General features: G+C 34.1%; 1 protein-coding gene across 1 annotated transcript; it reads left to right on the top strand.

The window, feature by feature from the left end:
* Positions 1 to 1,288: 1,288 nt before the first annotated feature.
* On the top strand, positions 1,289 to 12,093 carry LOC142985748 (uncharacterized). Its single transcript, XM_076133995.1, has 4 exons — positions 1,289 to 1,606; positions 8,778 to 8,931; positions 9,061 to 11,568; positions 11,984 to 12,093. Exons 1-4 carry the CDS (start codon positions 1,289 to 1,291, stop codon positions 12,091 to 12,093), a joined length of 3,090 nt encoding a protein of 1,029 aa, XP_075990110.1.
* Positions 12,094 to 13,473: the final 1,380 nt, after the last annotated feature.

Raw genomic sequence — 13,473 nt, 5'->3', positions numbered from 1 at the left:
GAACACATAGAAAAGAATCAGGCGGAACAGAAAGAACGATTCGATAAACAAAGAAAGAGAGTGACTTTTAAAATTGGTGATCTAGTTAGAGTAGAGAGAGACATCCCTTCGACTGGGAGAAGTAGGAAATTAATCCCAAAACTTCGTGGTCCTTACCGTATTGTAGAGATTCTTAGCAATGATAGGTATAGAATAGAGGATACCCCACTGTCCCGTAAAGGCAATAGAAACTTCACTGGGGTTTTTTCTGTAGATAAAATTCCCCCTTGGTTAGTCTTTAACAGGAACGATGACAGTGGCAATGATTCAAACTCCGAAAATAATAATGACAAGTGATTTGCATTATTAATTGAGTGGTGTAAAGTGATGTAATAATATTTTACTTTTGGTTGTTTACTTTATTGTAAGCAACTAAAATAAAATACATAGAGGAATACAACAAATGTAAGCAAAATAAATAGTGTATAAAAGCAAGCTTAACTCAAAATGTTTGTATATGTTTGTATTATTTCTGTACATGTTTGACCGATTGTATAAAATGTATGAATTTTGAAGTAAACAATATGTAAGAATTTACATGACCAAGAAGAGAATAATTCAAGTTTTGTCGTTAATATATAATTTATAATGTATGATTATGAGGGCATCTGTAGACATGCAGGGGCTACAGTATGTCAGATAGTCGTTATTATGGATATGAAGAGACTATAACCTCGTGACGCCCAATGTACAGTGTATTGCACAAAGTTACAGTTTGCATTGCGACCCAGACTTAATAACTAAATGAACTCATAAACGCCCAATGTACATTGCGATGTACATTGACTTAAAATTAAAATAAATATTTGAATTTCGCGCCAGCAGAAATTTTGACATTTTGAGACGTTTGATGGATTGATTTAAATGCTTTATGGTACGTGACCAATCAGGAATCAGCCATAGAACATTTCGAAACTCCGCCATTTTCGCAAACATGAGGCCAGCTCGAAGGACACGTGAGTTTAAATCTTTTTTTATTTATCAAATCTATGTATGTTTTGTTTTGAAAAAACAAAAAATGTAAAGATAGACGTATATTTCTTTCGGAATTATTATTATTTATATTCAATCTTACGATTTAATATGGGAAATTGTGTCTTGAAAAATTATGTTCATTGTATTGAACATTGGGTGTTACTGTTATAAATGTTGTTAATAATCGTTTTGATGTTCGCAGATCTCAGAGATGAGCGTATCGAGGATCTTTTAAATGAATCTGAAATAGAAGATTTTTCTCCTTCTGCCGAAGATGTTGGAGACCCCGAGTTTCAACTCCCAGCAACGAGATCGGCTGAAAGTGAAAGCAGCGAAAGCGAAAGCTCTTCTTCTGAAGACGAGAATGAAGATCCATCGGTACCTGATAGAGGACGGGGCAGAGGACAAGGCAGAGGACGAGGTAGAGGGAGGGGCAGAGGTACAGGTAGAGGGCGTGGCAGGAGAACTGAGCAAGGTCGAGGAAATATACGAGGTCGTGGTCGTGGACGGAGAAGTGGTACAGGAAACAGGATTCAGGAAAGAGAGCAGAATGAAGAAGGAGCAACTATCGACAGAGATTGCTTGGTCACAGGTAATTGGACAGAAAAAGATTTAAATCCTAGCTTACCAGTATTCATGGAACCAGCTTATTTGATTAGTGATACAGAAGGTTTTGAAAAAATTGATTACTTGAAGCAATATATACCCGAAGAGCTAGTTGCTGCTATAGTCAGAAATACAAATCAATCCGCAGTTGAGAGAACGGGGCGTAGTTTGAATTTGTCAGTTGAGGAGTTATATGTTTTTTTGGGAATAACATTCTTGATGGCGTCTATTAGTTACCCAAAACTACGAATGTACTGGGAAAAAAAATGGCGAGTTGGAATCATAGCCGACAATATGTCCCGTAATCGATTTCTTTTACTAAGAAATTCTTTAAAAGCTGTTTTGACAACGACATTCCACCAGAAATCAGAGCAAATGATAAAATGTGGAACATGCGCCCTCTTATTGATTCCATGTTGGCTGGGTGTCAAAGACAAGACAAAGATCAAAGTCTTTCATTAGATGAAATGATTATCCCATTTACTGGGTCATGTGCGATTAAGCAATACTGTCCGGGTAAGCCGAATCTGGTTGGCCTAAAGGCTTTTGTTCTAGCGAACCCGGATGGTACTGTTTGCGACTTCCATATCTATCAAGGACAAACTACATACCCAAATTATGAAAATACCAACTTTGGTTTAGGCGAGAAAGCTGTACTTACATTGACTGAAAATTTGACCCGTGGCCATGTCATATATTTTGACAGATATTTTACGACAGAGAAATTGTTGGATGAGTTAGAAAAGAGAGGTATAAAAGGAACAGGAACCGTAATGAAGAACAGAATACCAGCAGAAGTACGTCCTCTACTAATTAGTGACAGGGAACTAAAGAATAAAGGACGTGGCAGCAGCCAGGTTTTAGTGCGGAATGATGAAAAAGTAGCCTTCACAAAATGGCACGATAATAAACCGGATTTATTCATGTCTTCTGTTGAGGCAAATGAACAAGCTGATACTTGTCGCCGCTGGTGTAAGAAGAACAAAGTTTACGTCAATGTCCCACGTCTCAGAGTCGTTAGGGAATATAATCAAAAAATGGGAGGGGTGGATCTAGCGGATCGCCTTCTAGCTGTTTGTCCCAACAGGTACAGAACACGAAAATGGACACAAAGATTTTTTTCATCCATGCTTGATTTAGCCATATGCAACTCCTGGCTGCAATTTAAAAAGGATCAGCTTAAAGCCACTTCATCAGCTGATTCAGAATCGGAAAATGAAGACATTCCTCCTCGAAAGCGGACAGGAAATAAGGGATTTGTACCTGTGCCACAAAAGAAATTCCGTGCAAGTGAAATTAAACATTTACCTTATATGGATGAAAAAGTGGGTAGATGCCGACACTGCCATTATAATCGCACTCTTTTTAAATGCCGCGGCTGTAACATCAGCTTATGTGTAACCAAATTTAGAAATTGTTTCAGCGACTTTCACATTAGTAGTGAAGAATAAATATGTCGAGTATTAACTCAATTAATTTTTGATCTCATTTTAAAAATAAGTTGATTATTATTAGAAAGTTGATTAATATTTAGTAGTTAGCCTAAAAAATTGGGTTAAGGTAATGACATTTATCTATATCGGTAAGTTTCTGTATTATGTGGGCAAATACAAGAAAAAATAAGGCTCAATAAATATTATTATTTTTAAAAATGTTAGAATTTAGTGTTAAGCAAAAACTATTGAAGTTTGGTTAGCTGATAATTATTTTTATAACAAATATTGTTTTTTTTTAAGTTTTTATATTGGTAAGAAGTGCCAAAATTTATGTTTTTTGTTAAAAGTTTATTTGTTTTGAGTTTGTGTATTAGTTATTGAGGTACAACTAAAATACTGTATAATCAGACAGACTGATATGTAACTTTGAGACTGTTTTCTCCAATAATTTTTCAATAAAATGATTAGAACTTTTTTTTTTTTTTATAAAGTTTGATTAAACATAAACGCCCAATGTTCATTTAATTGAACACGAGCAATCTGCATAAAATTAGTATAATAACATCCCTTTCCATCTTAGGGTACCCAGAAAAAAACATAAAATATATGGGTTTCTTTTTTTCTTGAAAAAATAAGCTTGGTCTGCGTGGGCGGTAACTGTGTGAGAAGATATTGTACAATATGTAGTACATCGGGCGTTAAGCTCATCTAACCTAAAAATTGCTTGGGCGTCACGAGGATAACCATTATTAAAATCATCGGAAAATGTTTTAACGTATTGGGCAAAGTCAAAACTAAAATTTCTATTACTTTATAAACTATCAACAATAGTACTTGCTACACCTATGACTCAAGTTAGTGTAGATAGATTATTCTCCTCGTTACAATTTATTGTGTCAAATTATAGATTTCAATGAAAGACCAAATCATTGATGTTTTTTGTTCTTGCACAGTAATAACATTTTTGATAAATAAAAAAAGTTTATTCAGAGTGTTTTTTTATTATTTTTTAAACATCTTCCTAGAAGCACTCTAAATTTTCTTCTGGAACTTTATTAATTAGGTACCTAAAAGCCACTGCTTTCATGTTGTGCGGACAGTCGCACATAGGTAGTCCTGTCTTCTGACCGCCTAAAGTAACCATTTTTTTTTCCTTTTTCATCTGTAACGAATTGAAAAACATTAAAACACAAAGTAAATAGGTACGATTTAAATGTTCGTATTTTTACCGCGTGGAATGTTTACGAGTGAAGCAGAATACAATGAGTGTCATTTCGTATCGTGTCGAGTGCGCACGATGTAAGAAGTATATTCCAGAACTCTGTCAGATGAACACCATTTGACAGAGTTTTGGCATACACTTTGAATCGTCCACACACTACAAGATACGAAACGATACTCCTTAGATAGGTAGATGAAACTAAAGGGTTTAACGACGGCTTCTGTACTTCGAATTTGACATACGGTACGTCACATACCTTTTCTTTTTTGATATAGTCAGCATCAAATTGATATACCTAATCTAATAGAGTAGTCAAAATGATGTCCAAAACATAAAAGCAATTTGATATACGCGGCTCGAATCATGATATTGTTGTTGTGCACAAGGTGCTCAAAATATCTTACTAATCACTGTTTCATATTTAGTCTAAGATACATTATGTAAAGATAATTTTGAAAGCTTTGTTTAGGAAGATAATTTTGCACGCCTTGACTGATTATACAAATATGAAACAATGATTAATAAGATATTTTGAACACTTTGTATGCTTACAACAATATGATGATTCAAACCGCGTATATCAAATTGCTTTTATGTTGTTGACTAAGCTATAACAATTTGATGTTGACTGTACTTGCCTAAATTTTGCTAAAATTTTTTTTCGTACGTAGGTACTTACTTGTTTCACTTTCATTGCGGCCTGTTTTTTTTATTTTTGGAAACAAAATGGATTGTGATTCATTCTCATCATCTGCCTGTAAAGTAAGAAAGTAAATAATTTACTATTTGTATGTATGTATTTAATAATTAACTTTAACTGTTGGTTTTTACCTTATTCGCATAAGAATAGGCTATAACACTTAGCATATCTACGAAGCTGCCAGTGGCGAAGGCTCCATACAACTCGATTCCTACCGGCTTCCCTTTCTGGACAGACTTAATCCCACATAAAACATTTCATGTTAAATGCTGCCAAGACGAGACCATATAGCTTGGCGAGCCTCGCACTGCCAAAAAGTAATCAGATCTTGTGTAGACCCAAGTTTCTAACCCTACATGCCAAGTCCTAATTTTACACTCAAGTTATAGTCCGTAAGCCAGGCGCTAATTTTCGTCAGTCATTTCCTCTCAGTCGATAACTCGTATAATGCCTCAGAGAGTCGCATTATGAAGCGTTGTAAACGTCAGCTGCGGCTCCGAGGGTGGGTTGAGCAGTGGTAGCCGCCCAAACACGTAAAAAAAAAAAAAATTTTTAGTCATTTCCTCCCGATTCAAACCTTGATCAAATTAAAGTTAAACTAATATTTAGAAGAAATAAAATCGTCAGCTGGTTATACAGCGGTGGATTATACGTCAGCTGGTCAGGCAAAGATGTAAAAAAAAAAAAAATTTTGTGATTTCCTCTCAAACGAAAATTTGTCAGATGATAGTTTATGTATTGTTTTGAATAAATAAATAAGTCAGCTGGCTGTATGAAGGTGGAATGTTCGTCAGCTGATGCCCTTAAGGTGTAACGTAGGAGCTAGTCGGAAACATTTATAGCCTAAGTAAATGTATCAGCTGACGAGTATTCCCCCAACATACTGCCAGCTGATTGTTTTTATTACTTACAGGAACATGTCAACAATTAGTACGTAATTTTTTTTTCGGGAGGAAATGACCTACTTAAAGTTATTCAACATTATATTTAATGTGCAAACTGAAATGTATAATTTTATGGCAATGTTTCGATTAAATCATTTGTTTATGCTTTACGATTCTTAAGAATAGAAATAAATAAACACTTTGCTAAGCAAATCAATCAACTTATATTTTTTCAATATTTAAAATAATAATGTAATTTAATCACCCTTCTTAAAAAAGGCAATCGCATCCTGTGAATGCGTGAAATGCAGGAAGCGCTGCACTTAAATTTATTCCTAGCGCTTTATGTAATTGTGTCACGTTAGTAAATCATTGATTTTTTCCGACACCGACTTCCATACAAATTTGGATATGTTCTGAAATTATTACCCATATTTGCTAACATAAAAAAAATCGCAATACACTTACCATTACTGAGAAAAATAAAAACACACACAACACTTCTCAATCACTCAGTGAAATCAGTTCGTTTGATACTTTTTTGTATCTCGTGTAAATAGAGGTAAATTTTGTGTTTTATGCTAAAACGTTTTTTGTTACACTAAGTAGGCTATTCATAACAGGAATTTAAAGAAATTCTACGACACGTGACGAACTCCTTTTGTATGCATAGTATATATTGTAAATATATTGTATAATTGTAAATATTTTGTTTTTTGTTAATTATTTATAGTTTAATTTAGCATAATGTTAAAAGGACGTATGTAAATAGGAATTCAAATAATATGAAAAATAAATCACAATCTGGTACTCATATTCTCGCACTCACAAATGACTGCCATTTTTATGTTTAAAAGTATTTTTTTTCCTTGGCAAGGACAAAACTTTTGTATACATTAAACGCATTATTTAATTAGGAATCGAGACAAATTAATAAATTTGGTTGGTAATTTTTTTTAATGTTATTGTTTATTTTTAATATAGTAATAATAATTAAAACTATACATTAAATTATTACATTAATAATAATTTTATTTGTACAAACGAAAAAAAAGGAATTAAATATAAATAAAATTAAAATAAGGCATCGTAAAATATCTCCGCATCGCCGTTCTCGGGTAAAGTGCCCAGAAAAAAAAAATACAAAATACTTAAAGAAACAGAGAAATACATATATATCAACGCAGTTAGCAACTAGACGCACGGCGCGACCGATGACATCTAACATGATGACATGTCAGATGAACATGACATGTCATCATGTTAGATGACACGTCACCGATTGTACATGTCAGCGTGGTTGCGACACCAATATATAATAATTACAATATATAATAAAAATATACATATTAATAATATATAATACCAATATATACAAGTGCAACATCATGTCGCATGCACTGCAACTTGTGCAAGCGGGCGGTTATTGTGTATTTTGTAAAAAAACAACTTCTCCGTTAAATTTATTTAGTGAAGACAATTTGTGCAAGTGCAGTGAAATATTAACTATCCGGAAAAATTATAATTTAGTTGGATTCGAAACTGTGCTTCCTACGCAACAAAACAATTTTCAGCTATACCATAGCCAATGCTATCGACGCTTCACGGCTTTACCGCCAAAATATAGAAAACCAACATCGGCATCTACAGATGTATCATCATCTTTATCATTAATTGATGATGGTTCAAGTTCAATTGCGGAGGTCAATGAAATCAATCCCAAAAATGCTTTACTAGCCGAGGATACTGAACTTAGCGAGATAAATATAAGCCCACAAGTTTCCGAAAATATAGACTTTGTTGATACTATTCCTGAAAACGTTGAAGGTAAAAATATTAGTGTCTGTTTTTTTTGCGATAGAAGCAGAAAAAAATTTAAAGGTCGTGAGGAAAAATTATCTATTTTTTCAAAAGATGGACGCGATACAATTGAAAGTTTGGCAATCGAGAGCAACGATACCGACATGATCCAGACAATCCAGGACTTACAATCAGATAAAAATTATTATTTTCATAAACAATGTAAAAATATTTATATTACTTCGCGGGAGTCAATATTACTGCAAGAAAAAGAAAAATCTGAATGGCATTTGACAAGAGACATCCGTGCAGAAGCTTACGATGTAGTTGATCAGTTTGTCGCGGAAAATATTGTCAATCAAGAGCAATCTTTTTTTTTGAATTTCTTAAATGAAATTTTCATTGAACACTTGAAGAAAAATCAACAGGATATTTCAAATTTTACTTCTAAACCGTATCATTTAAAACATAGATTACTAAAAAGATTTCCTAAAAAAATAAATATCATATCATTTAAAGGTCAATCTCTTGTAAAATCATTTAAGGGTATTATTATAAAAAATGAAATTGAAAAACACAACATTTTAGAAGCTGCTGCACATATTCTGCATGAAGAAGTACGTCAAATTCAATCTCAAAAGTTACCAGAACAGATCAAAACGAACAATTTAATTGACGGTGAATGTAAAACTCCTGAAATACTAATACATTTTTATACCAATTTAATTTCTGGTGAAAATTATCGACGGAGGCAAAACAAAAAAACAGCGAGGTTAGCAAAATCGTTTTCAGATGATTTGATTTACGCTGTTCATAATGGTACAATAAAATTATCAAAGCACATTTGCTTAGGCATGACGTTAAAAAGTTTAACCAACAGCCATAAAGTTGTCAACATTGTAAATCGATATGGTCATTGCTGCAGCTACAGTACATTGGAGGGTCTTGAGACTGAGGCAACATTCACTTCTTGCGAATTGTCCGAAATTTGTCCAGAAGGTATTGTACGAACACCTGACTTGTACACTGGGGTTGCATTCGACAACTACGATCGTTTCGTGGAAACGACAACTGGTAAAGATACGCTTCATGATACTGTTGGTATCATTTTTCAGATTGAAAAAAATATTATAAGCGACGAAGCTGTTGGAAATGAAAATATACAATTAAGTTCAGAGATTGAAAGTCGTGTTGTTGACGAAGAAGCAGTTGAATATACAAATACACAGTCACATATCGATGTAAGCGAAGCTTCGACTTCAGGATCTCGTAAACACAGACGAAGTTTTGATATTGTTACCCACGAACAAATACGATATACAAAAAAACCGAGACTTATTGAAAATATGTTGCCATCTGATTCGTTATTACAATTAAATACAATTAATTTTCAATCAGTGCAGCACATTGACTTTGCATGGGTGCTTTCACATTATTTGGAATTGCCCGGCACAGCAATGTGGGTTGGTTTTAATAGTTTGTTATACGAAGATACATCTCCCAAGCACAACATTTGTTATTTAACAACAATTAATGCTTCACCAACGAACAAAGATATTGTATATGAAACTATGATTCAAAGTAAAAAAGTGGCTCTTGAGTGTGGACAAAAGTACATCGAAGTAACGTACGACCTTGCGATTGCTAAAATTGCATTGCAGATTCAGAGCACCGAAAAGGGAACTTTTGACGATTTATTTATCCATCTGGGAGTATTTCATACTATGATGGCGTTCTTCAAAGCAGTAGGTAAATTTATTGATAACTGTGGTTTGACAACCATTATGGTGAATGAAGAATTGATTGCCAATGGATCAGTCAATGGGTTTATTACTGGCAAGCATTTTAACAGATGTAAACGCCTACATCCAAAGATAACGTTAGCATTGAAAATATTACATTTTGAAAACTTTGTTCAACAGAACCAAATAGATATACCTAATGAATTTAAAGACTCTTTGGTGCAGTTTTCAAAAACGAGATCTTCTGAACCTTCATTAAAACAAGCAGAACTATTGGATATACTTGAAAAATATGAGCACTTTAAAATGCAAACATTACAAGGCGAACATGGTAAGACAGCGCAATATTACATGCTGTATGTAAAATTTATTGATTATTATTTATTACTCAATACCAGTATCCGTACCAGTAATTTCGAAATGTATAAAGTAGCCTTATCGAAAATCATTAATTTATATTTCGCTTTCAATCAACCTAATTATGCGCGTTATGCAGTGAAATATCTTGATAATTTAATGAAAGTTAATGAGACACATCCAGGATTACAACCGAACTTTGAGAACGGATCATTTGGCATTAAGCGGACAAAAAAACCTTTTTCAAAACAACCGATTGATCTCACTCTTGAGCAGACAATTAATGCTGATGCAGCGAATAAGCTGACTGGAATTTCACACATAACTAATTCGATCTCAGCCAGACAACGATGGTGTCGCAGCCATACCATTCGATCAACTATCATTAGCCATACAATGAAAGAAGCGGGGCTGAATAAAGTGCAAGATGTGACAGCAGATCTTACAAATAGCCGAATAAAAAAAAGCACAGCCCACCTTCACAGATTTATTGATGGTATTAAGCGTAATATCAATCCATTTGATCAAAATTTAGATAAAAAATGTTTGTACAACATTTCAACTGGTGAAGCAGCACCCGAAAATATTGAAAATTTCTTACTCAACGTTGAAAAGGAGGGCAATAAAAAACGAGAAGATTTTATTCAAAATTGCGTAAACGATCCGAACAAGTTTGAGCAAAGTATTTCTAAGTTGAAGAGTCATAGTACTTTCACAGACATGATTAAAAAAAATAAAATTACAGTTGCCCGAAGAGAGATGGAACTGCGAATGCAGCGTGACTTATTCGGACAACTGCTTCAAATTTCTCTAAAAAAAGAACTTGATTTGGATAAAGTTCTTACTTATCCATTAACACCAGTGCCACTGTCTCTGTGTCACCTTGATGGCACCATTTGCAAAACACAAAAGTCGGCTTTGATGGCTTTATTAGAAAAATATAATCAATCTGAACCTGCTCAAAATACAGACGTTATTATATACGATGGATATTTCATGTTACATCAGATGAAAGATGTACCACTTAGCTTTGGAAACATTTCAAAAAAAGTATTGCAAATGATTTGTGCAAACAGAGCAAAAGTCATTATCATTGCCTTTGATAGATACATTTTCCCATCGATTAAAGACACTGAGCACAAGCTCCGAGGCATGGAACAAGCAAACTTCCGTATCGATGGTCCAGATCAAGTGCGAAAAAAAGATTTTTCAATAGAGTTAAAAAATACCAACTTTAAAGAAGCACTTGTACAGTTTTTTATTGAAAATTGGGAAGAAAATTATATGGCACCATTTATAAATAATAAAATAATTTATGTTAATGCTGACTATTGTTTTAAGTACGTAGTTACAGATTCTAAAGTGATAAAAACGGTCGAACAAAGACTTTCGTGTCCAGCTCATGAAGAAGCCGACACAAAAATAATTTACCACGTTTGCCAATTAGATTTTAATGCAAATGTAACTATTCGTTGTTCTGATACTGATGTATTAGTAATTATGTTAGCAAATATGGGTAATATTTCAAAAGATATCCAAATTTGGATGGAAGTCGGTGTCGGAAAAAATCAAAGATTTATTAACGTGACACAATTACATAAAGCGCTAGGAATAAATTTAAGTGCAGCGCTTCCTGCATTTCACGCATTCACAGGGTGCGATTATAACCCCGCCTTTTTTAAGAAGGGCAAAAAACGCCCATTTTCAATAATGGCTAAATCTGAAGACTTCACTGAATGTTTCATCCAATTGTCACAACCATCTGACAAGAGACTTGACTTTTTTGACAAGGTACAAGAGTTTGTATGTAATATATATGGTTTCAAACGATTAAAATGTATCAATGAGGCAAGAGTAGCATTGTTTCAAAAAACATACAAATTTATTGATAATGACAATTCGTTTCGATTACCTAAGAAAGGTATTGATGGCTCATCACTTCCACCGTGCAAAACGGAATTATATAATCATTTTCTAAGAACATGTTATATCTCGGAAATTTGGTCTCACGCACATCTGAAAGTACCAACTGTCAATGAACCTTCTGACTATGGCTGGGTAGAAATAGATAGCACATATGAATTCATGTGGTTTTCTGGTACTCAATTACCAACATCCATTGATCAAATAACTCAATCAGAAGAAGGTAAGAATCTTCTTTTATTTTTATTCGTCTAACGTTAAACGTGTAAGCATACTAAATTATTTTATGTATTCTTCAGCAGATGACGAGAATGAAGAAATGGTGGAAAACAGCTCTGACAGCGACTCTGACACTGAATCAGAAAGAGAAGAAAGTGAGATGAGCAAAAGCGATAATGAAAATGATTAAATTACATTATTATTTTAAATATTGAAAAAATATAAGTTGATTGATTTGCTTAGCAAAGTGTTTATTTATTTCTATTCTTAAGAATCGTAAAGCATAAACAAATAATTTAATCGAAACATTGCCATAAAATTATACATTTCAGTTTGCACATTAAATATAATGTTGAATAACTTTAAGTAGGTCATTTCCTCCCGAAAAAAAAATTACGTACTAATTGTTGACATGTTCCTGTAAGTAATAAAAACAATCAGCTGGCAGTATGTTGGGGGAATACTCGTCAGCTGATACATTTACTTAGGCTATAAATGTTTCCGACTAGCTCCTACGTTACACCTTAAGGGCATCAGCTGACGAACATTCCACCTTCATACAGCCAGCTGACTTATTTATTTATTCAAAACAATACATAAACTATCATCTGACAAATTTTCGTTTGAGAGGAAATCACTAAATTTTTTTTTTTTTTTTACATCTTTGCCTGACCAGCTGACGTATAATCCACCGCTGTATAACCAGCTGACGATTTTATTTCTTCTAAATATTAGTTTAACTTTAATTTAATCAAGGTTTGAATCGGGAGGAAATGACTAAAATTTTTTTTTTTTTTTTACGTGTTTGGGCGGCTACCACTGCTCAACCCACCCTCGGAGCCGCAGCTGACGTTTACAACGCTTCATAATGCGACTCTCTGAGGCATTATACGAGTTATCGACTGAGAGGAAATTGGTCGTGAAAATCTGTCACTGGCTTACGGACTATTACGGGGAAATACTACAGTCATAGCTCGCACAGCGTAGTTCGTACAGCGTAGCAGAGTTTTCCCGCTCTAATCTCGGTGGCGTGCAAACCGTGGAATTAACTGGCGAGTGGCACAGAACAACCTCAGCAAGCGTAGCTTAACCTCAGAGATCGATCTGCGCGGCTGTTGTTAACTAAGTCACGAGCTCCTATTTTTGTACGGTACAGTCGGTGTGAAATTAATGTTGAAGTTTTTAAAAGTTTCAGTCTTTAGACAAAATCTCGGCCATCAAAAAGACGGCTTATCAAGGAGCAGTAAAGATAAACGTAATTCTGTCAATTTCCAAACTAAAATTTCGCGTGAATTTCGACGACGAGTGGAATCCGACGAATCAAATAAATAACTCTTGGTACGTGAGCTCGAGTAAGAAACAGCCGGTATGGGAGTCGCAGTCGGTTGGTGAGTGAAATTTTTCGCCAATCCTTGTTCCGCTATCCTCCTTTATCCTATATTAATATAAATACATTATTTTGAGCTCGAAACTCTCTCATTATAACGTGTCCAATTGTTTATGTTATAAGTTCCATTGTTTTTATCTCTGTGCTATGAAAAGAATATACAGAGTAGTTTAAAAGACAGAG

Source organism: Anticarsia gemmatalis, chromosome W (genome assembly GCF_050436995.1).
Source record: "Anticarsia gemmatalis isolate Benzon Research Colony breed Stoneville strain chromosome W, ilAntGemm2 primary, whole genome shotgun sequence".
NCBI classification, from domain to species: Eukaryota; Metazoa; Arthropoda; class Insecta; order Lepidoptera; family Erebidae; genus Anticarsia; species Anticarsia gemmatalis.
This window is presented reverse-complemented; position numbering and strand designations above follow the sequence as displayed.

Excerpts from the sequence above, each read along its gene's own strand:
- LOC142985748 (XM_076133995.1), top strand. The coding sequence starts at position 1,289 with ATGTTGGAGACCCCGAGTTTCAACTCCCAGCAACGAGATCGGCTGAAA. Across the intron at positions 8,932-9,060 it reads AGCTTCGACTTCAGGATCTC|TGCAGCACATTGACTTTGCA; the intron begins GTAAACACAGAC and ends ATTTTCAATCAG. Across the intron at positions 11,569-11,983 it reads CAAGGTACAAGAGTTTGTAT|CAGATGACGAGAATGAAGAA; the intron begins GTAATATATATG and ends TGTATTCTTCAG.